A 24220-nucleotide genomic window follows, 5' to 3' on the forward strand; every position below is an offset into this window, starting at 1 on the left:
CCTCCCACCTTGGCCTCCCAAAGTGCTGGAATTACAGGTGTGGGCCACTATGCCCAGTCTGGGGCCTATTTTCTACTCTTGATAAGGTGTTGAGGTAGCAGGGCAAGTGGTTCACTTAATTCAGAGCTCTGCTCTACTGGTCATGTGACACTGGGCAAGTCGCTTGCTCTTTGGAGGCCTCATTTGCATATCTGAATGATGGGGGCATTGATAACAGCACCTGCCTGTCAGGATGGTGAGCCCAAGTGGATAAAGTACCCAGGAACCACCCATGCGGATATGGCGCAGATATGATCATAGTGACTTATTAACATTAGGCTATAGGCCAGGCGCGGTGGCTCACGCCTGTAATCCCAGCACTTTGGGAGGCTGAGGCAGGCGGATCACGAGGTCAGGAGATCGAGACCATCCTGGCTAACACGGTGAAACCCTGTCTCTACTAAAAATACAAGAAGATTAGCCAGGTGTGGTGGCGGGCGCCTGTAGTCCCAGCTACTCGGGAGGCTGAGGCAGGAGAATGGCGTGAACCCGGGAGGCGGAGCTTGCAGTGAGCCAAGATCGCGCCACTGCACTCCAGCCTGGGTGACAGAGCGAGACTCCGTCTCAAAAAAAAAAAAAAAACAAACATTAGGCTGTAATCATTTTACTGCCAGAGCTAAAGTCAAGGGACATGGTGACATCATAGACAGCTTTGATACCAGTGGGCTGGAGGAGGTCCTCAAATGCCAGTGGGACCTCGAACCCAGCCATTGTCCAAGCTCTTGACACCATCGAGAGTGAATTCAAGAAACAAGTCAGAAAATAGTGAAAGTGGGCCAGGCATGGTGGCTCACGCCTGTAATCCCAGCACTTTGGGAGGCCGAGGTGAGCGGATCACGAGGTCAGGAGTTCGAGGCCATCCTGGGTAACACAGTGAAACCCCGTCTCTACTAAAAAATACAAAAAATTAGCAGAGTATGGTGGTGGGTGCCTGTAGTCCCAGCTACTTGGGAGGCTGAGACAGGAGAATGGCGTGAACCCAGGAGGCGGAGCTTGCAGTGAGCCAAGATCACATCACTGCACTCCAGCCTGGGCCACAGAGTGAGACTACGTTTAAAAAAAAAAAAAAATGAAAGTACTGAGGTTTATGGCAAATAAAAGTACTTGCATTGCAAAATGCACATTCAAGGAGAGGGAGTGCGGGAGTACTCGAAAGATAGCGTCATGCACAAAAGGAGTTTGGGGACCTTTATGGGTCCAAGGGGTGGAATATTCATCTAAATCCCTAGAAAATTGGCTGAGCACAGTGGTTCACAACTGTAATCTCAGCACTTTGGGAAGCTGAGGTGGGCAGATTGCTTGAGGCCAGAAATTCGAGACCAGCCTGGACAACATGACAAAACCCTGCCTCTTAAAACTACAAAAATTAGCCAGGTGTGGTGGCACATGCCTGGAATGTAGTGAGTCTCAACTCACTGCAACCTCTGCCTCCCAAGCTCAAGTGATTCTCGTGCCTTGGCCACCCAAGTAGCTGGCATTACAGGCATGCACCACCATGCCTGGCTAATTTTTTTTTAACAAAGTGCCCCAAACTGAGTGTCTGAAACAACAGAAACGTATTGTCTCACAATTCTAGAGGCCAGATTTCTGAGATGAAGGTGTGGGTAGTGAGGTTGCAGTGAGCCAAGATCGCACTACTGTATTCCAGCCTGGGCAACAGAGTGAGACTCCGTCTCAAAAAATAATAATAATAGGCCAGGCATGGTGGTTCACGCTTGTAATCCCAGCACTTCGGGAGGCCAAGGTGGGCGGATTGCCTGAAGTCGGGAGTTCGGGACCAGCCTGACCAACATGAAGAAACTCTGTCTCTACTAAAAATACAAAAGTAGCTAGGCGTGGTGGTGCATGCCTCTAATCCCAGCTACTTGGGAGGCTGAAGCAGAATTGTTTGAACCCAGGAGGCGGAGGTTGCAGTGAGCCGAGCCTGGCCAAGAACAGCAAAACTTCATCTCAAAAACAAAAACAAAACAAAATAATAATAAAAAAAATAAGATGGGGCCAGGTGCGGTGGCTCATGACTGTAATCCCAGCACTTTGAGAAACTGAGAGAGGATTGTTTGAGCCCAGGAGTTTGAGATCAGCCTCAGAAACACAGTAGAACCCCATCTCTACAAAACATTAAAAAATAAAATTATCTAGGCATGGTGGTGTTCACCTGTAGTCCCAGTTATTTGGAAGGCTGAGGTGGGAGGATGGTTTGAGCCTAGGAGGTCGAGGTTGCAGTGAGCTGTGATTGTGCCAGTGCACTCCAGCCTGCTGACAGAGTAAGACTGTGTCTCCAGAAAAAAAAAGAAAAGAAAAGAAAAGAAAAAACAAACAAAAAAACAAAAAACAATGGACAGAACAAAAATAGCAGGACAGATGTGTGATAATATATACTAAAATGCTAGCAGTTGTAGAATCTAGGTGTTGGGTAAGAAAGTGCTTGGTATACAATCCTTTCGACTTATTAAAATTTTTTTGGGGGGGGAATGAAAAAATAAATAAAGAGAAAGGAAGCTTGTCTTGCCAGTGTTGACCACATAACTTCACCCTAAAAGGGGATTAATTCAACTCTCAGCACCTTAGGTCCAAAAAGACACCAACCGCCCCCTATCCAAAGTTGTTAAATAAATTAAAACATTTGCCACCCAACTCTGGTAACTATTTGCAGTTACTCCCAGGCTGTGGACCACCTGTCGAGATGGAGAAGTCCTTCTGAGGCTATCCAAACATGGACCGGGCCATGAGACCCCGATGACCATCCCTGAATTTTTTCGAGAGTCAGTCAACCGATTTGGAATTTATCCAGCCCTTGCATCCCTGAATGGTAAAAAATGGGAAGTTCTGAATTTCAACCAGTACTACGAGGCTTGTCGGAAGGCTGCAAAATCCTTGATCAAGGTAAGATCCATTCATTCATTCTCCTTTGTTCAACCATTCATTCTGAATAGGTAATACACGTACATATATGTGGTACAAAATTCACAGGGCACCAAAAGATACAAAGGTTAATTGGTGAAAAATTTCCCTCTGATTCATGAGCCTCAGACATCTAGTTCCTCTCCAAGGAAGCAGCCACCATTGTCAGTTTTTTGTGTGTCCTTTTGAGAACTAGATTATGTATATATACATAAAATACAATTTTTATATATGCAAAATTTTACACACATAATAGCCTACTACACCCATGGTTCTGTATCTTGCATTTGTCCCTAACATACTATATCTATGTATTAGTTAGTTGCTGCTGCATAACAAATTATCCCAAAACATACTGACTTGAAATGACAAACATTTATCATCTCACAATTTCTGTGGATTGAGAATTTAGGAGCTACTTTGAAATTGGGTGGTTCTGGCTCCAGGTCTCTCATGAGGTTGCAGCCAAGTTATCAGCTGGGGCTGTCTCATCTGAAGGCTCAATCAGGGCTGGAGGCTTTACTTCCAAACTTACTTACCTAGATGGCTGGTTGTTGGCAGGAAGTCTCAGCACCTCATTCCATGGCCTTCTCCACAAAATTGCTTGAGTGTCTTCACAGCATGCTTGCCAGTCCCCCCTAGAATGAATGAAGCAAAAGAAAGAGGGAAAAAGGCTGGGGTCAGTGGCTCATGTCTGTAATCCTAGGGCTTTGGGACATCGAGGCAGGTGGATCACTGAGCCCAGGAGTTCAAGACCAGCCTGGGCAACACAGACCCCAGTCTCAACAAAAAATTTTAAAATTAGCCAGGTGCAGCGACACATGCCTGTAGATCCAACTATCAGGAGGCTGAGGTGGGAGGATCACTTGAGCCTGGGAGGTTGAGGCTGCAGTGACCTGTGATTGCACCATTGCACTCCAGCCTGGGCAACAGAGTGAGATCGTGTCTTAAAGAAAAAAAAGAGAGAGAACCATGTGTTTGGGCTGGGTTTCTTCTTGGTGGCCCCACCCTCATACTATGTCGCTGTGGCTAGTTCATCTCTCCTGAAAGATGGTCTCCTTTAGGCATATTCTTAGTTCCGTGGAGTTGAAGGTCCCTCTCCTCCTCTAAATCTTGGAGACCTGACCAAGCATGGTGGCTCATGCCTGTAATCCCAGCACTTTGGGAAGCCAAGTTCGGCCGATCAAGGTCAAGAGGTCAAGAGTTTGAGACCAGCCTGGCCCACGTGGTGAAACTCTATCTATACTAAAAATACAAAAGTTAGCCAGGTGTGGTGGTGCATGCCTGTAATCCCAGCTACTCAGGAGGCTGAGGCAGGAGGATTGCTTGAACCCAGGAGGCAGAGGTTGCAGTGAGCCGAGATCGTGTCATTGCACTCCAGCCTGGGTGAAACTCTGTCTCAGAAAACAAACAAACAAAAACAAAACTTGGAGACCAAAGTAAAAACAAAACCAAAAAGAAAAACAAACAAAACTACCTGCAGCCCCAAGTAGAAATTAATCAGTGTAATTATTATTAATAGGCATTAATAAAAACACACTCTGTCCACAATAAAGCCAGCCTTTTGGTCACTGAAACACTTGGCATCTCATCCTGAGGCACCAGCAGGCAAATGGTTCCTTTTCCCCCAAGAACAGCAGATCATTGCCAGCCGTGATCCCGTATGACTAAAAGAGCCGACGATGTTGGTTGGCAGTACCCAGAACAAAGAGAGAGTTTTCCCCTAAGGATGCTTACTTTTGTTCCTGAGTTTCCTGGTTTATTCTCAGCCACACTCAGGGCAAGTCTGTACCTTTACATGTGCAACTTTTTTTTTTTTTTTTTTGAGATAGAGTCTCACTCTGTTGCCCAGGCTGGAGTGCAGCGGTGTGATCTTGGCTCACTGGATCCAAGGCTCACTGGAGCCTCCGCCTCCAGGTTCAAGCAATTCTCCTGCCTCAGCTTCCCAAGTAGTTGGGACTACAGATGCGTACCGCCACACCTGGCTAATTTTTTGTATTTTTAATAGGACGGGGTTTCACCATGTCGGCCAGGCTGGTCTCGAACTCCTGACCTAAGAGATCCACCCGCCTCAGCCTCCCAAAGTGCTGGGATTACAGGTGTGAACCACCACACCCAGCCCTACAAAAATAAATTTTTTAAAAATTAGACTCCGTGGAGCAGGCCCATAGTCCCAGCTACTCGGGAGGCTGAGGTGGGAGGATTGATGGAGCCTAGAAAGTCGAAGCTGCAGTGAGCTACGATCACCCACTGCACTCCAGCCTGGGCAAAAGAGCAAGACCCTGTTTCTTTTTCTTTTTTTGGTCGCCCAGGCTGGAGTGTAATGGCACAATCTGGGTTCACTGCAACCTCTGCCTCCCGGGTTCAAGCAATTCTCCTGCCTCAGCCTCCCAAGTTGCTGGAATTACAGGCATGTGCCACCGCGCCCAGCTAATTTTCTGTATTTTTAGTAGAGATGGGTTTTCACCATGTAGGCCAGGCTGGTCTCGAACTCCTGACCTCAGGTGATCCACCCGCCTCGGCTTCCCAAAGGGCTGGGATTACAGGCGTGAGCTACCATGCCCGACCTACATATGCAACTTATCACCACTATCTGATATCATTCCTTGAATACTTTCATTAAAAATAAAAATACGGCCAGGCACAGTGGCTCATGCCTGGAATCCCAGCACTTTGGGAGGCTGAGGTGGGCAGATCACGAGTTCAGGAGATAGAGACCATCGTGGCTAACACGGTGAAACCCCGTCTCTACTAAAAATACAAAAAATTACCCGGGCGTGGTGGCGGGCGCCTGTAGTTCCAGCTACTCAGGAGGCTGAGGCAGGAGGATGGCGTGAACCCGGGAGGCAGAGCTTGCAGTGAGTCGAGATTGCGCCACTGCACTCCAGCCTGGGCGACAGAGCAAGACTCCGTCTCAAAAAAACCCAAAAAAACAAACAAACAAAAAACAATATTACACCTCAGATTTTAGGCTCAACGCTGTCTCCCACTCCGTGTGGCTACTTTTGCTTTGTTTTGAAACAGGGTCTCACTCTGTTGCCCAGGATGGAGTGCAGTGGTACAGTCATAGCTCACTGCAGCCTCGAACTCTAGGGCTCAAGTGATCCTCCTGCCTCAGTTACCCAAGTCGCTGGGACGACAAGGGTGAACCACCATGCCTGGCGAACTTTTCTACTCTTTTGTAAAGACAGGGGTCTCACTGTGTTGCCCAGGCTGGTCTTGAACTTCCGACCTCAAGCAGTTCTCTCACCTCAGCCTCCCAAAGTGCTGGGATTACAGGTGTGAGCCACCGCGCCCAGCCTCCGTGTGACTACATTTGACTCTAACGTCACATATCCTAATGATGTAACATCTCTGTGTTCACGCTTTGTTTTTCTGGTTTTTTCCTTCCCAGCTGGGCTTGGAGCGTTTCCACGGAGTTGGCATCCTGGGGTTTAACTCTGCGGAGTGGTTTATCACTGCTGTTGGCGCCATCCTAGCTGGGTAAGGTCCTTGGCTTGGTTCACGGTGAGGATTAAGGAGCCGCTACCCTGGGCCTGGGACCCCTGGGCTTGTTCGGTGTGAGATGCAAACAGGAATTTTGGATGAACGCCCTGGTTAGCAGGCAGGATAGATACACGAACACATTATTCTGATCACAGGTCATACGCAATAACACCCATTAGACCAGCGGTGTCAGACCTCTTGGTTTTCTTCAGCTGCAGAACTTTTTGCAGACAAAATAATAATCACAGCATTTAGAGGCTTCTGATTATGTGCAGAAGCATTGTGCTCCGTGTGTACGATCCTGGAAGACCTCACGACAGCAATGTGAAGTGGGTCCTATCATCTCCTATCTACAGATGAGGGAACTGAGGCTCATACGGCCAGTGAGCAGTAGAGTCAGCACTCTGCTCTAAAAATAAAAATTTAAAAAAAAATTTAAAAATCCACAAAATGGCCAGGCACGGTGGCTCATGCCTGTAATCCCAGCACTTTGGGAAGCCAAGGTGGGCAGATCACCTGCGGTCAGGAGTTAGAGACCAGCCTGGCCAACATGGCGAAATCCCATCTCTACTAAAAACAATAAAAAAATTAGCTGGGTGTGGTGGTGGATGCCTGCAATCCTTGCTACTTGGGAGGCTGAGGCAGGAGAATTGCTTTAACCCGGGAGGGGGAGGTTGCAATGAGCCAAGATCATGCCACTTCACTCCAGCCTGGGTGACAGAGCAAGACTCTGTCTCAAACAAACAAACAAACAAACAAAAAATAGCTCCTAAACACACATGCACACACACAAATAAAAGAGGGAGTTCCTCTAGTTATATTACCTGGGAGTTAGGGAGGGGCTGGGATATCCCGACATTAATCTCCCATGACACTGACTGTGTTTTGTTCATCTCTGGGGTCTGGTTTACCAGGTTACTCAGTATTTAAATAAAACATGATAATCCAGTCCAGATGCCACCATACCACTGGGGTTTTTCTGTTTGTCTGCTTTGGGGTTTTTGTGAGACAGAGTCTCGCTCTGTCACCCCGGCTGGAATGCAGTGGTACAATCACAGCTCACTGCAGCCTTGAAGTCCTAGGCTCATGCGATCCTCCCGCCTCAGCCTCCAGAGTAACTGGGACTATGAGCACACACCACCACACTTGGCTAATTTCCTTTTTTTTTTTTTTTTTGTAGAGATGGTTTCTTGCTATGTTGCCCAGGCTCTAATCATGAAAAAAAAAAAAAAAGTAAAAATAAAATATTGATTTCTTTTTGAGCTGGTAATTCTACCTTTGGGAGTGTTACTTAAAGAAGCAAAACCAAAACATGAGAATATATTTTGGCTTATGCACAAAGATGCTTCTTGGAAGTGTTATTAGTGATGGCAAAAAGTCAGGGACAACCTAAGTAAAAGTCAGGGACAACCTAAGTGTCCCACAGCTGGGGATTAAACCATGAGACGCCTTCTGGATGGGATTCTGGGTAATATTTTGAAATGATGGCTCTGAAGAGCACATTTTAAACATTTTTGATGTCAGAGGTGACAAAGCAGGTATCAAAATATTTATACACTGTATGGTTACAACTACGCTTAACATTTAAAATACCAGGCCAGGCGCGGTGGCTCACACCTGTAACCCCAGCACTGTGGGAGACGGAGGTGGGCGGATCACGAGGTCAGGAGATGGAGACCATCCTGGCTAACACGGTGAAACCCCATCTCTACTAGAAATACCAAAAAATTAGCCAGGCGTGGTGGCGGACACCTGTAGTCCCAGCTACTCAGGAGGCCAAGGCAGGAGAATGGCGTGAACTCAGGAGGCAGAGCTTGCAGTGAGCCGAGATCGCACCACTGCACTCCAGCCTGGCCGACAGAGTGAGACTACATCTCAAAAAAAAAAAAAAATTAAAATACTAATTATTAATATAGCAATTATTGCTGGTCACTCTTACCCATATGATATCATTGACTGTTCATGGTAGCCCTTTGAGGTAGGTGCCAACATGATCCCGAGTAATAATGATGGTGACGATAATCTGGGACCCATCGAGGTTAAGTGGCTTCCCCAGAATCACGCTGTGGTTGGATAAAGACCCTGAGACCTGAACTCATTTGTTCGAGTCAAGATTAATAATAACAACAGCAATGACAACAGTAGCAGCAGCCACAGCTATGAAAAAATTGAGAGGCTGGGCACAGTGACTCATGCCTGTAATACCAGCACTTTGGGAGGCTGAGGTGGGAGGACTGCCTTAGCCCAAGAGCTCAAGACCAGCCTAGGCAACATAGCAAGATTCTGTCTCTAAAAAAAAAAAAAAAAAGAAAAAGGTGCTTTTAAAATTAGCCAGGCATGGTGGTGTGTGCCTGTAGTCCCAACTACTTGGGAGGCAGAGGTGGGAGGATGGCTTGAGCCCAGGAAGTTGAGACTGCAGTGAATTATGATCACACCACTGCACTCCAGCCTGGGCAACAGAGTGAGACCCTGTCTGTAAAAAAAAAAAAAAATAGAAAGAAAAGAAAAAGAGAGAGAGAAGGAAGGAAGGAAAGAAGGAAGGAAGGAAAGAAGGAAGGAAGGAAGGAAGGAAGGAAGGAAGGAAGGAAGGAAGGAAGGAAGGAAAGAAGGAAGGAAGGAAAAGAAATTGAGGGTAGTGACTAGAAATAAATATTAACATTAGTTATATCTCATCATCGAGACTAAGAACACCCTAATATGTTATATTCTATTTTCCAAATTTTTATGAGCATATACTACCCCATCTTACAGGGAGTTGAAATATATATATAATATATATAATATATATTCTTTCTTTCTTCCTTCCTTCCTAATAGTAATATTATATATAGTATAGATAATATTATATATATATAATATATATATTTTGCCTCACAGGGCTGTTACGAAGATTCAATAAGAGATTCAGTAAGATTCAATAAGAAGATTCAATAACCCTTAGCACAGCGCTTAGCAAATAGTATGTGCTTAAGAACAGTGATGAGAGTAACCATCCCAAATAATTATAACGTGCTTCATTCCCTGACATATTAAAAGCACAACAACTAGATCAACAGAGCAGACAGCAAGAAATAGCACCATGCATACATGGTCACTGGTTTCCAACAAAGGCAGCAGAGTAATCCAGTGGTGATGGACCAACTGGATATTTGTATGGAAAAATAAATCAGCCCTGATCCCTACCTCACATCACATGCAAAAATTAAATTGAGATGGATTACAGACCAAATCATGCAAGTCAAATTCTAAAGCTTCTAGAAAAAGGAAAGGATGGAATGGTTTCACAACCTGGGGGTAGCGAAAGATTTCTTAGACAGGACACAGAGAGCAAAAAGCATAAGAGAAAAAGTTGCCAAATAGGACTTTTTATTAGCATTAAAAAGTCTGATTATTAAAAGACACCAATAAGATGAACAGTTGCTGAGCATGGTGGCTCACACCTGGAATCCCAGCGCTTTGGGAGGCAGGGGCGGGTGGATCACTGGAAGCCAGGAGTTTGAGACCAGCCTGGGTAACATGGCGAAACCCCTTCTCTACAAAAAATACAAAAATTAGCCAGGTGTGGTAATGCATGCCTGTAATCCCAGCTACTCAGGAGGCTGAGGCAGGAGAATTGCTTGAATCCAGGAGGTTGAGGTTGCAGTGAACTGAGACTGCACTACTGCATGCCAGCCTGGGTGACAGAACTAGACCCCATCTTAAAAAAAAAAAAAAAAAAAAAAAAAAAAAGAACAGGCAAACTGCATACTTGGGAGAAAATATTCTTAAAACTCAAATTTCTGACAAAAGACTGGTATCTAAGATATATAAAGGAATTCTGTAACTCAGTAATAAAAAGGTAAAAAAAAAAAAAAAATTGAAAGGGGCAAAAGATTTCAACAGAAATGCCACAAAGGAAAGTAGCCAAAAGGCACGTGTAAAGATGCTCAATGTCATTATCCATTGGGAAATGCAAATTAAAAGCAAAAGAGGATGCCACCTGCAAGCACAAAAGGCCATGAATGATGGGAACAGGAGCTGAGTGAGGAGTTCAAATCCTAGGTCTAACACCTACTTGCTGTGTAATCTTGAGTAACTTCACCGCCGGATCCTTGTTTTTCTCATCTGTAAAATGGGGTGTTCTAAGTGTTCCACGACCTGTTGTCATAGTGACATCATAGGAGCTGTCACTCTTATCATCATTGTCATTTTTGTTGTCTTCACCGTTAAGTTGGGAAGGGAGGGAAGCTGGTGCTGTGGCTGCAAACTTAAGAACTTGCCTGCAAATCTTTCCTCTCTCTTGACCTTCCAGACCATTCTGCCTTTAAGGTGTGTTTGGATGCACACATGAATGTGTTTTCTTTTCCCAGGGGTCTCTGTGTTGGTATTTATGCCACCAACTCTGCCGAGGCTTGTCAATATGTCATCACTCATGCCAAAGTGAACATCTTGCTGGTTGAGAATGATCAACAGTTACAGAAAATCCTTTCGGTAAACCCCTACCCAGCAAACCCCTACACACTGCCTGCCAAAGTCACCCAGGGAGACCTCAGGGCTCTGGGCAAGTGTTCTTTTTCTCCCAGGTAAATTCTAATGAGGGCCATTAGAATAAGGCCATACATCGGTTCAGCAAGAGTCCTCCGTGACCTCATTAGTATACGTGGTGAAGCTGATGTTTGGAGAAGCAGAGTGAAGTGGAGGAGTTTGATTTCCAATTCATATTAACTTAGTTTAATATTCAGCCTCCATTTCTTTTCTTTTTTTTTTTTTTTTTTTTTTTTCCGAGACAGGGTCTCACTCTGTCCCCAGGCTGGAGTGCAATGTCGTGCTTGTAACTCACTGTAGCCTTGAACTCCTGGTCTCAACTGATCCTTCTGCCTCAGTCCTCCAAGTAGCTGGGACTACAAGCATGTACCACCATGTCGGGCTAACTTTTTTTTTTCCGAGACGGAGTCTCGCTCTGTCGCCCAGGCTAGAGTGCAGTGGCGCGATCTCAGCTCACTGCAAGCTCCGCCTCCTGGGTTCACACCATTCTCCTGCCTCAGCCTCCCGAGTAGCTGGGACTACAGGTGCCCGCCATCACGCCTGGCTAATTTTTTTGTATGTTTTAGTAGAGATGGGGTTTCACCATGTTAGGCAGGATGGTCTCGATCTTCTGACCTCGTGATCCGCCTGCCTCGGTCTCCAAGTGCTGGGATTATAGGTGTGAGCCACTGCGCCAGGCCTGGGCTAATTTTTAAAACATTTTTTGGGCCAGGTGTGGTGGTTCACACCTGTAATCCAGGCACTTTGGGAGGCCAAGGCAGGCAGATCACCTGAGGTCAGAAGTGTGAGAACAGCATGGCCAACATGGTGAAAATCCATCTCTACCAAAAAATACAAAAATTAGCTGGGCGTGGTGGCATGCACCTGTAGTCCTAGCTACTGGGGAGGCTGGGGTGGGAGGATCGCTTGAACCTGGAAGGTGGAGATTGCAGTGAGTCAAGATTGATCCACTGCACTCCAGCCTGGGCAACAGAGTGAGATCCTGTCTCGAAACAAACAAACAAACAAAAACCTTTTTTTTTTTTTTTTTTTGTAGAGACAGGGTCTTGCTATATTGCCCAGGCTGCTCTTGAACTTCTGGCCTCAATTGATCCTTCTGCCTCAGCCTCCCAAAGTGCTGGGATTATAGGAATAAGCCCCCATGCCTGGCCTTAAGCCCCCACGTAAAAATATTTATCTATTATTTTATATACATCCCACTGCTAATTATTTTTTCTTTTGGAAGTGTGATGATTTCAAGCCTGTGCTTCTATATAATTTTCTTCATTTCTTGTCATTGTCTTCATTTCTAGATGCTTTTGTTGTTCTCTTCTATTTCTTGCCTAAGTTCTATCCCTTCCTGTTTCACTTTTTTCTAGTGTCCTGCTGTCTCTTCCCTGAGTGCTTGTATGTTTGCTTTGTGTTCTTTCTTTCTAGCTGTGTTTGCTTCATTACATTTTTAGTTTTATGTTGGAATGTTTGGTTACAATTTTCTTTTGCATTGTGTTGAAATTATCCAGTGAGTTTTCTTTGTGTACAGTGAAATTTGGCTCCTGTGTTACTTTTTTTTTTTTCATTGTAGTGTCTTTGTATGGCTATTGTGGAAACTTTAAATTTCCTACATGTTTGAATGAGTTGCAGTTTGCTGATTCAGCTTTTGGCAGGAGGGTCCTGGAGAGGAGAGGAGTCCTTGGGAGGGGTGAGCCTAGATGGCTAGGTTCATCATTCAGCTCAAGGACCACTGTGACTGTTTCTTGAATACATGATTTCATGACTCTGAGCCACTCATTTCTTCACTTTTTAACATCTCTGGAATCGAGATGTGTCTTTTCATTGATGGCATTCTCTGATCACTACTGACCATATGTTTTCTCACATTTTACTATCTCCAAAATTTGGGTACAGTTTCCAGATTCAGTGAAATCCTAGCTAGACTCAGCAAAATACAACACTTTCTGCTGCCTGGCTTCCTTTGACTCCTAATTCCTGACTTGGTTCAGTAAGGACAGACCTCTGGCCTGGAGCTTTTAAAAATTCTTTTCTTTTTTCTTCTTCTTCTTCTTTTTTTTTTTTTTGAGACAGTCTCACTGTGTCATCCAGGCTGGACAGCAGTGGTATCATCTTAGTTTGGCTCACTGCAACCTCTACCTCTCAGGTTGAAGCGACTCTCATGCTTCAGCCTCCCAAGTAGCTGGGACTACAGGTGTACACCACCACACCTGGCTAATTTTTGCATTTTTTTTTTGAGACGGGATTTTGCCATGTTAGCCAGGCTGCTCTTGAACTCCTGGCCTCAAGTGATCCAATGGCCTTGGCCTCCCAAAGTGCTGGGATTACAGGCATGAACCACTGCTCATAAAATTACTTTCTTAAGTGATGCATCTGTGGTTCCCAAAACTCATGTCATACCTGTTTGTCCTCTTCTTAGCAGAACACACTATGGGGTGGGTGCTAGTGGGTGGGTGGGATCCTTCTTCCATCTGGGAATGCTGGCTTAATTTGAGTTTTCCATAACTGGAAAATGCCACATACACAACCTTCCCCTCTACACTCACCTGGCTGCTATGGATTTCTGTCCTGATTCTAGGAGGTCCAGCCTTAAGTGAATAAAGAAATATCTGAATTATTTCTGACTCCTAGTTTCATTGAAGGTGAAGTCTGTGGAGGATTTATTGTTCCAGTTGCTATGTCTAGAAGATTCAAAACCAGGTTCCTGACATGCTCCTTCCAAATTGGATGCCCAGCTCCACTTGGAGATCTTTGATCTGGGGAAGTAATCACAGATCCTCCTCTGCTTAAACCCTCTAATTCTCTTGTGGTTTTCTGTTGGAGTTAAATAAACTCCAAACTCCTCATCTTTGCCTCCAAGGCTCCGCTGATCTGGGCCTCACCATTCTTTCATGCCCCCTCACCTGTCATACTGTCTTGGGTCCCCACTCTGGCCATCCTGGACTTTTTATATCCCTCAGACATCCCAAGCTGTTGCCTGCCCCAGGCTCCTTGAATGTCTGTTTCTTCTTCTCTCTGGAAAACTTGTCCAGCTGCTGTACGGGCTTCTGCTATCTCTTCTCTCCAATGCCTGCCAGAGGCATGGCTATAATTAGCAAAATGGATGCTGCAAGTAACTTTTTCACTGGATTGGCTAGAAGTGTCATAGAGAGACCCCTCCCCCTTTCTTTGGCATGAACAGAGTACAAGAATCTTGCAGGTTGCCTGATTCTTACCGTGCTAGGTATGGGTAGAGGGCTCTGCACTTGTCCAGGTTCCAGCCAACTTCATGGAGGATTTTTGTTGCCTGATTCCAACTAAAAGGTTAGCTAAATCTGGGCTGCAAGGTGAAAAGTCCTGGAAAACAGAGAGCGGGAGGGACTTCCTTTAGCTCATCAACCAAGATCCACATTTCTGTGTAGCATAATTCGGTCAGAGATGTGTTGTCTCAGGCAGATTGCTGTCATCCTCTACCTGTTGGAAGCTAGTGATATGGAATACAAAGAATCCAGGAGTCCTGAAACCAGGTCATTTGGGGTCAGTCAAGACCAATAGCAGCGTTTTATAGTGTGGGCAGGGGAAGAAAAGAGGCCGGGCACAGTGGCTTACACCTGCAATCCCAGCACTTTGGGAGGCCGAGGCAGGTGGATCACCTGAGGTCAGGTGTTCGAGACCAGCCTGGCCAAAATGGTGAAACCCCAGCTCTACTAAAAATACAAAAATTAGCTGGGTATGGTGGCGCATGCCTGTAATCCCAGCTACTCGGGATGCTGAGGTGGGAGAATGGCTTGAATCCGGGAGGTGGAGGTTGCAGTAAGCCGCGACTGAGCCAATGCACTCCAGCCTGGGCGACAGAGCAAGACTGTGTCTCAAAAAAAAAAAAAAAAAAAAAAAAAAAAAAATTGGCTGGAGTTGCTGGAGAGAGCTTAGGACATCCAACCCAGCTTTAGTCTTTGCCAGGGCTGGGCTGCCATGAAGCCCACAGAGAACTTTCTTTCAGATTCCACAGAGCAGCCTGGAGCCCCTAAAAGCCATCATCCAGTACAGACTGCCAATGAAGGAGAACAACAACTTGTACTCTGTAAGTGTGGGAGGTGGGCACTGGGGAAAGGGGAGGGCGGGGCCTTGCAAGAAAAGTAGGCGTGGCCTAAGGAAGTAGAACGTGAGCAGAGGGAGGAGGTGGGACCTGGCAAGGGTGGGAACTCTCAAAGGAAGTAGGTGGGGACTCTCAAAGGAAGTGAATGGTGAGAAAAGGTGGGTGGGGCCTTGTGAGGAAAGTGGGTGTGACCTTTCAAAGGACGTGAAAGGTGAGCAGAGGGAGGGGGTGTGACCTTACAAGGGAAGTGGGTGTGGCCTTTCAAAGAAAGTGGGAGGTAAGCAGAGATGCAATGGGGCCTCACAAATGTGGCAGGTGGGACTTTGCAAAGGGCTGTGGGTGGGGCTTCATAAATGTAGTGGGTGGGGCTTTGCAAAGGGAAGTGGGTGGGGCTTCCCAAATGTAGTAAGTGGGGCTTTGCAAAGGGAAGTGGGTGTGCCCTTTGCGAAGGGAAATGGGAGGTGAGCAATGTGTGGGGGCCTCCTAAAAGGAAGTAGGCGGGACCTCTGGGACACATTTTTCCCTTCTGGCATGAAGGGGCTGATTAATGAACAGTGTCTGTTCCAACTAATTACTGCTGGACTGAACAAATCACCACCAAAACTGGTGGCTAAAAAAAAAATCAGTTATTTTGTTATTTTTTTCCCAAGAACATTAAGATAATTAAACAATATACTAAAAAGTTGAAAATTATGTGTTAAAACTAACATTAAGTTTAAATATTTTATTTATACCCAAGCCAAAATTTATTGTAACTTTATTTTTCTGGCTTTAACAGATGCAAAATCATTGATAATATTTTTACCAAAACCATCGACCATTTAAAAATATGCAAATATTTTTACTAAAACCATTGACCATTTAAAAATATGCATAGAGGGATGTAAATTTTTCCTTTTGCCGCAAGCTCCAGTATGGCTAGGACCCAACAGCTGTGTCGCAGCCTGTCTTTATGTAAAATTTTGATATGTATTCATCACGGATGTTTTTTGCTTTAATAGTTACTTTTAAAATACTATTCATTAAAATATTATTTATCTTAAGCTGGGCATGATGGCACATGCCTGTAATCCCAGCTACTCAGGAGGCTGAGGTGGGAGGATCACTTGAGCCCAGGAGTTCGAGATCAGTCTGGGCAACACAGCAAGACCCCATCTCAAAAAAAAATAAACAAATAAGCAAATTTGCTAAACTAAAACATCATTGATCCTGATTACCAAGGGTTTTTTTTGCGGCCCTTTGGGTATTGTGCTGTAACCAAGGACTCTGGTTTTCATCTTAGTCCCAGCCCTGTAGCTGGGGTGCAGCCAGCATCTTTCTCCATCTCTTTATGTTTTTTCCATATGGCCTCTCTAATACGGTCACTTCAAGATTGCTGGGGCCGGGCACAGTGGTGGCTCATGCCTGTAATCCCAGCACTTTGGGAGGCCGAGGCCGGTTGATCACGAGGTCAGGAGTTCAAGACCAGCCTGGCCAACATGGTGAAACTCTGACTTGACTAAAACTACAAAAATTGCCAGGTGTGTTGGCGCACACCTGTAATCCCAGCTACTCAGGAGGCCGAGGCAGGAGAATCGCTTGAACCCGGGAGGCAGAGGTTGCAGTGAGCCGAGATCATGCCACTGCACTCCAGCGTGGGCAACAGAGCAAGACTCCATCTAAACAACAACAAAAAGATTGCTGGACTTACTTGGTGGCTGAGATCTTTATAGAGAATATCTTGAGAGAGAGCACGTGTGCCAGGTGGAAGCTGTCTCACATTTAATGACTTAGTCTTGGAAGTCACATGACATTGCTCCCGTCATTACTTGCCCATCAAGGCCAAGCCAAAGATCTGTCAGGGATCAAGGGATGGGGACATAGACACCATGGCTTACTAAGGGAGAGGCAAGGTCCCTAAAGAATGTGTGACATTATACATGTTGTCACAATCATTTTTGGAAAATATATTCTGCTGCAGCATCTTTTGCAGCCAGAAAATGTTTGATTGCAAGCAACAGAGATCCACTTAAGCCAAATAATACTTTTATTATTGATTTTAGTTTGCTTTTTTTTTTTTTTGAGACAGTGTCTTGCTTTGTCGCCCAGGCTGGAGTGCAGTGGCATGATCTCGGCTCACTGCAAGCTCCACCTCCCAGGTTCACACCATTCTCCTGCCTCAGCCTCCAAGTAGCTGGGACTACAGGCGCCCACCACCACGCCTGGCTAATTTTTTTGTATTTTTAGTAGAGACGGGGGTTCACTGTGTTAGCCAGGATGGTCTCGATCTTGTGACCTTTGATCTGCCCTCCTCGGCCTCCCAAAGTGCTGGAATTACAGGCGTGAGCCACCACTCCTGGCCTGCTTTTTTTTTTTGAGACAGAGTCTCACTCTGTCACCCAGGCTGGCGCAATCTTGGCTCACGGCAACCTCCACCTCCTGGGTTCAAGTGATTCTCCTGCCTCAGCCTCCCTAGTAGCTGGGATTACAGGCACCCACCACCATGCCTGGCTAATTTTTTGTATTTTTTTTTTAGTAGAGACGGGGTTTCTCCATGTTGGCCAGGCTGGCCTTGAACTGCTGACCTCAAGTGATCCACCTTCCAAAGTGCTAGGATTACAGGTGTGAGCCACTGCTGTTGTTTTATTTTAAAGGACATATTGAGTTATCTTACAGAAACCAGGGCAAGAGGCTTGTGAGAGACCATGAAGAATTCCTTCTAATTTCCATGAGATTAGACTCTCAAACCCATTGCTCCAATCAGAAGGAACTGAAAGTCATGGAGTTTATTTTGGTTTTCCCTCCATGCAAGTGGGAGAAATGAACCTTTCTGGCCAGCCAAAACTCATCAGCTTTCATGCTTTTCAGAAAACATAAATGTCCATATTAATACCAGAACAATGACTAAGACAACCAATTAGAATTACAGACTTTTCAGGAGATCAAGACCATCCTGGTTAACATGGTGAAACCTCGTCTCTACTAAAAATACAAAAATTACCTTGGTATGGTAGCACATGCCTGTAGTCCCAGCTACTCAGGACACTGAGGCAGGAGAATTGCTTGAACCCAGGAGGCGGAGGTTGCAGTGAGCGGAGATTGTGCCACTGCACTCCAGCCTGGCGAGAGTGAGCCTCTGTCTCAGAAACAAAAAAAAAAATTACAAACTTTTTAGAGTTTCAAAATGACCACTACAGCAACAGCCTTAAGTCTTGGATAACTTAAAAGACTCCTTTGTTAGCAATAACACTTATAGCAGGGTTTCTCAACCTCCTTGCTGTTGACATTTGGGGCAGGTAATTCTGTGTTGTAAGGAGTTGTCCTATGCCCTGTAGGATGTTGAGCTGCATCGCTGGCCTCCACTCACTGGATGCCAGGAATATCCCCTGCCTCCCACTTGAAACAACCAAAAGTGTCTCCAGACACTGCCTAATAGACCCTGGTGGTGGGTGGGTGGGCAGTGGTGGAGTACTATCACCCCTGGTCGAAGCTGCTAATTTATAGGGGATAGCGACATAGAAGGGCATCTACTTCTCTGCAAGGGAGAGTAGAACCTACCATTTTAAGATTCTGTTTAGGCTGGGCGCAGTAGCTCATGCCTGTAATTGGGAGGCTGAGGTGGACAAATAACCTGAGGTCAAGAGTGCGAGACCAGCCTGGCCAACATGGAGAAACCCTGTCTCTACTAAAGATACAAAAATTAGCCAGCCATAGTGGTGCACGCCTGTAGTCCCAGCTGCTCAGGAGGCTGAGGCAGGGGAATTGCTTGAACCCGAGAGGCGGAGGTTGCAGTGAGCCGAGATCGCGCCACAGCACTCCAGCCTGGCAACAGAGTGAGACTCCATCTCAAAAAAAAAAAAAAAAAAAAAAAAAAGGCTGGGTGCAGTGGCTCATGCCTGTAATCCTGTAATCCCAGCACTTTGGGAGGCCAAGGTGGGTGGATAACCTGAGGTCAGGAGTTTGAGATCATCCTGACCAGTATTAGCAGACCAACCTCTACTAAAAATACAAAAAGTAGCTGGGTGTCATGGCACGCACCTGTAGTCTCAGCTACTCAGGAGGCTGAGAGAGGAGAATCACTGGATCCCAAGAGGCAGAGGTTGCAGTAAGTTGAGACCACGCCACTGCACTCCAGCCTGGGCGACAGAGCAAGACTCTGTCTAAAAATAAACAAATAAATAAAATAAAATAAAATAAAATAAAATACAAAAAAAAAAAATTGCTAGGCGTGGTGGTGCATGCCTGTCCAAGCTGCTTGGGAGGCTGAGGCAAGAGGATCACTTGAACCTGGGAGGTGGGGAAGAGGACACCTGACTGCCTTCTCATCCTCCGTTTGTCTTTTCTGTCCACAGTGGGATGATTTCATGGAACTTGGCGGAAGCATTGCTGACACCCAACTGGAGCAGGTCATCCAGAGCCAGAAGGCGAATCAATGCGCAGTGCTCATCTACACTTCCGGGACCACAGGCATGCCCAAGGGAGTGATGCTCAGTCATGACAACGTACGCCAAAGTCCCTTTGCTCTGGAGTGGTGGCCTTTGGGCTGTTTCTCCTGTTGGCTTCCAGGGGCAGGGTGGCATTACAGGGTCTAGCACGCAGTGGCTCCTTCACCACTGGGGGTTAGAGAGTAGTGTAGTTGCTTCACTAGGGGGCAGCAGAGTGCAGTGATTCAGATCAAGAAATGCTGGCCATGTCAAAAGCAGAAAAATGTCTGGCAGGGTATGCACCCAACAGACAAGGATGATTCCTCTATGTAGGTCAGGAAGGTTGTGTGTGTGTGTGTGTGTGTGTGTGTGTGTGTGTGTGTGTGTGTGTGTGTTTGAGATGGAGTCTTGCTCTGTCCCCCAGGCTGCAGTGTAGTTGCGCAATCTCAGCTCAAGGCAACCTCCGCCTCCATTCAAGTGATTTTCCTGCCTCAGCCTCCCAAGTAGCTGGGATTACAGGCACCCGCCACCACGCCTGGCTAATTTTTGTATGTTTAGTAGAGACAGAGTTTCACCAAGTTGGCCAGGCTGGTCTTGAACTCCTGACCTCAGGTGATCCACTGCCTTGGCCTCCCAAAGTGCTGGGATTACAGGCATGAGCCACCATGCCCAGCCTACTTTATTTTTCAGTTGTGTTTGTGTATGTGTGTGTGTTTTTTTGTTTTTATTTATTTATTTATTTATTTGAGACTGAGTCTGGCTCTGTTCCCCAGGCTGGAGTGCAGTGGCACTCTACTCACTGCAACCCCTGTCTCCTGGGTTCAAGCAATTCTCATGCCTCAGCCTCCTAAGTATCTGGAACTACAAGTCAGTGCCACCACACCCAACTAATTTTTTGTATTTTGGGTAGAGATGGAGTTTCACCATGTTGATCAGGCTGGTCTCAAACTCCTGACCTCAAGTCATCTGCCTGCCTCGGCCTCCCAAAGTGTTGGGATTACAGACATGAGCCACTGCACCTGGTCTATTTTTAAATTGTTTTTAGAGATGGGATCTTGCCATGTTGGCCAGGCTGGAATGCAGTGACAACTCAGAGGCACAATCATCGTGCACTGAAGCGTCAGACTCACAGGCTCAAGTGATCCTTCTGCCTCAGCCTCCCAAGTAGCTGGGTCTACAGGTGCATGCCACCACGCCTAGCCTGCTGGTTTTTAAATGAACCATTTCTACTTTATAAATGCTTCCCTGCCGGGCGCGGTGGCTCACGCCTGTAATCCCAGCGCTTTGGGAGGCCGAGGCGGGCAGATCACAAGGTCAGGAGATCGAGACCACGGTGAAACCCCATCTCTACTAAAAATACAAAAAATTAGCCGGGCGCAGTTGTGGGCGCCTGTAGTCCCAGCTACTCGGGAGGCTGAGGCAGGAGAATGGCGTGAACCCGGGAGGCGGAGCTTGCAGTGAGCCGAGATCGCGCCACTGCACTCCAGCCTGGGCGACAGAGCGAGACTCCGTCTCAAAAAATAAAATAAAATTAAATAAAATAAATAAATAAATGCTTCCCTGCCCCCTCCTCAGCCTAGGGTAATAGTTACCAGCACACACTGGTGTCTGACAACCTCAGTGTTGAAAATGGCTTTGCTACTTGTAAGTAACAATATACGCTGGTGTGACATTGGTCATATGACATCATCAAACTGTGTGTCAGTTTGCCCATCTGTAAAATGGGGAGAGTAGAGTGCCCAAGTCTGGCAGAGGGCCTGGCCCATGGAAGGTCAGCAATGGAAGATTGCAAAGATCAGCCTCCACTTCCTTAACACACTGTCTCAGCTAGTGCTGTATAGCAAGGTGTGGGGCTAGGATCATCCCCCTGGGTCTGGAGGTCCCGATCCTAGATCCACACCTTGGAAATCTTTTCTGAATTTCTCATTTTAACATGAATCCAAATCTTTCGCCAACACTGTCTCCTTCTTGCAGAGCTCCTTTCCTCCTCCTGAATCTTAGCTCAAGGTCTCTCAGAAATTTTCTGATTTTTCTACAACTATGGCTTTGACCCTCCCATACCGTCTGTTTGAGCAACATCGTGGGTCCAGGACTAAGGTCTATATGTAAATTAAAACTTGGCTTCCTGTAAAATTTGATGCATAAATATATTTTGCTATAACGACAAAGAAAGCAGGCTTCAAGTTTGGCAATAAATTGTTGGAGTAAAAATTAAAAGTTCAGACATTACAGAAGCCCTTGGACTCAACTGTATGATAGAGAAAAATTATTTTTGGTCTCATCTCCATCATCGCTCCCCTGGATCTGTGTGGTTGCTTTCACCCTACCCTGTTACCCGCCTCCCACCCAACTCCCACCCTTACCCCCCGTCTATCCTCTCTACAGCCACCAGAGGGCACCTGTCAGCGCCTGAGTCAGGTCCCATTCCTCCTCTGTCCACAGCCCGCCATGGCTCCCATCTCCCTCCATGTAAAAACCCAAGTCCTCCTGAGGCCCACAAGGCCCTGCAAGCCTAGCCCCTTCCCCTTCCTCCTCTCTTCTCCACCCTCTCTCCCCCTTCCTCATTCTGTTCTAGCCACACCGTCGTCCTCACTGTTCCTCCAACACGCCAGACAAGTCCTGCCTCGAGGTCTTTGCATGAGCTTGGTGGGAAGTTTTTTCCCTAGATAGCCACACAGCTTGTTCCCTCCCCTCCTTCGGGTGGGTCTCTGCTCAGCGTCACTTCCTCAGTGAAGCCCTCCCTAACTTCCATGTTTGAAACAGCAAACAATAAACCACCCCCTTACTCCTTAATTCCCGTTTGGCTACTTCTTTTCTTCCTTAGAATTTTTTAACACTGACATATTATATGCTCATTTGTTTGTCAGGAACATCAGCTCCTTGAGGTCAGGGGTTGTCTGTCTTATTCGCTACTGTAACTGCAGGGCCTGGTGGGCAGGAGGATTCAATCCACTTTTGGGAAATGAATGAATGAAAGAAATCTGATTAAACAGGATATTCCCCTCTATGCTGGCTAGTATTTATGCTCCTAGTAGCTGCATGTCTGCTAAGATATTCTCCTAGCACAGGGGTTATAAGGATAGATCCTGAAGCAAGACTGTCCACATTTTAATGGGGTTGTTTTATTTTTTTCTTGTTGATTTAAGTTCCTTATAGATTCTGGATATTAGTCCTTTTTTTTTTTTTAAAGAGTCTTGCTCTGTCATCCGGGCTGGAGTGCAGTGAACGCTATCTCAGCACACTGCAATGTCCACCTTCCAGGTTTAAGCGATTCCCCTGTCTCAGCCTCCCAAGCGGCTGGGATTACAGGCACCCACCACCACGCCTGGCTCATTTTTGTATTTTTAGTAGAGATGGGGCTTCACTATGTTGGGCAGGCTGGTCTCAAACTCCTGACTTCAAGTGATCCACCCGCCTCAGCCTCCCAAAGTGATTACACGCGTGAGTCACAGCACCTGGCCGATATTAGTCCTTTATTGGACGCAGAGTTGCAAATATTTTCTCCTATTCTGTAGGTTGTCTTTACTCTGTTAATTGTTTCTTTTGCTGTGCAGAAGCTCTTGAGTTTGAGTCCCAATTGTCCACGTCTGTTTTTCTTGCATTTGCTTTTGTGGTCTTAGTCATAAATTCTTTGCCTAGGCCAATGTCCAGAAGAATTTTTCCTAGGTTTTCTTCTAGTTTCTTCATTTTTCTGCACATGGCTAGCCAGTTTTCCCAGCACCATTTATTGAATAGGATGTCCTTCTCCATTGTTTATTTTTATTTTTATTTATTTATTTTTTTTTTTTTTTTGAGATGGAGTCTCGCTCTGTCTCCCAGGCTGGACTGCAGTGGCCGGATCTCAGCTCACTGCAAGCTCCGCCTCCTGGGTTTACGCCATTCTCCTGCCTCAGTCTCCCGAGTAGCTGGGACTACAGGCGCCTGCCACCTCGCCCGGCTAGTTTTTTTGTATTTTTTAGTAGAGACGGGGTTTCACCATGTTAGCCAGGATGGTCTTGATCTCCTGACCTCGTGATCCGACCGTCTCGGCCTCCCAAAGTGCTGGGATTACAGGCTTGAGCCACCGCACCCGGCCAGATAAACACATTTTAACCCCTCAGTAAAACCCCACCAGGAAAATTTTGTCACTAACCGTTTTACAGATGAGAAAACTGAGGCTCAGACAGAGGAAATTACTTGGTCAGGATCACAGAGCAAGGGAAGCTCTGAACTGAGATCTGAACCAGGAGTGTCTAAACCATTGTACCTCACAGACTACACACACCAAGCCCCTTCTCTCAACAAAAGTGTGCTAAGTTCCTTGAACCCTGGACTATGCATGACAAGGTTTATGGGAGCCTTCATCCTGAGCCCAGGGAAAGAAGTGGAACTAGCCTTGAGGGATATTTTGGGCTGACTGCTGTATGTCCTTTATTGTAGTTAACCTTTCCTTCTATTTCCTCATTCATTTGACAAAACTTCATTGAGCATCTAGTATGTACTGGGGAATATTCCAGGAACAGGGGATACAGCAGCGAACAAGAGAGACTCAATCTGGACCTTGGGAACAGATAAGAAATTAACAAATGAAAACATTCAGCTTGCATGACATAGTGCGTAGAGACTTAGGCAGTCACTGGCAATTTCACCTCAGATGGTGTGAGATGGCCCTTCTAAGGAGGTGACACTTGAGCTGAGACTTAATGTTCAAGAAGTAGCCAGCCACGGGGGTGGGGGGTGGTGAGGGAAAAGGCTGAAGAAAGAGCATTCCAGGCAGAGGGAATAGCCAGCGCAAAGGCCCTGAGGCTGGACCATGCCTGATACA

General features: G+C 46.2%; 2 protein-coding genes across 10 annotated transcripts in view; one reads left to right on the forward strand and one right to left on the reverse strand.

Moving 5' to 3' along the window:
- Positions 1-24220, reverse strand: part of LOC105484754 (regulatory factor X2) — a 201719-nt gene that overhangs the window by 152152 nt on the left and 25347 nt on the right. The window contains exons 3-5 of one of the 3 annotated variants that reach the window (XM_071086326.1): positions 16704-16847; positions 14154-14274; positions 3480-3578 (exon numbers count right to left, since the gene is read on the reverse strand). The gene's annotated coding sequence lies outside the window, so the exon portion shown is untranslated. Of the gene's footprint in view, positions 1-3479; positions 3579-14153; positions 14275-16703; positions 16848-17993; positions 18129-24220 lie in introns of those variants that run through there. The other 2 variants (XM_071086324.1, XM_071086325.1) reach the window with 2 other exon arrangements.
- LOC105487087 (acyl-CoA synthetase bubblegum family member 2) overlaps positions 1-24220 on the forward strand; it is a 70976-nt gene that overhangs the window by 27621 nt on the left and 19135 nt on the right. For 6 of the 7 annotated variants that reach the window (XM_071086328.1, XM_071086329.1, XM_071086331.1 and 3 more), the window contains 5 exons: positions 2693-2922; positions 6335-6423; positions 10776-10896; positions 14918-14998; positions 19345-19494. In XM_071086328.1, coding sequence (XP_070942429.1) covers positions 2693-2922; positions 6335-6423; positions 10776-10896; positions 14918-14998; positions 19345-19494 — 671 coding nt within the window. The remainder of the gene's footprint in view (positions 1-2692; positions 2923-6334; positions 6424-10775; positions 10897-14917; positions 14999-19344; positions 19495-24220) is intronic. The other variant, XM_071086332.1, reaches the window with a different exon arrangement.

Source organism: Macaca nemestrina, chromosome 20 (genome assembly GCF_043159975.1).
Source record: "Macaca nemestrina isolate mMacNem1 chromosome 20, mMacNem.hap1, whole genome shotgun sequence".
NCBI lineage: Eukaryota > Metazoa > Chordata > Mammalia > Primates > Cercopithecidae > Macaca > Macaca nemestrina.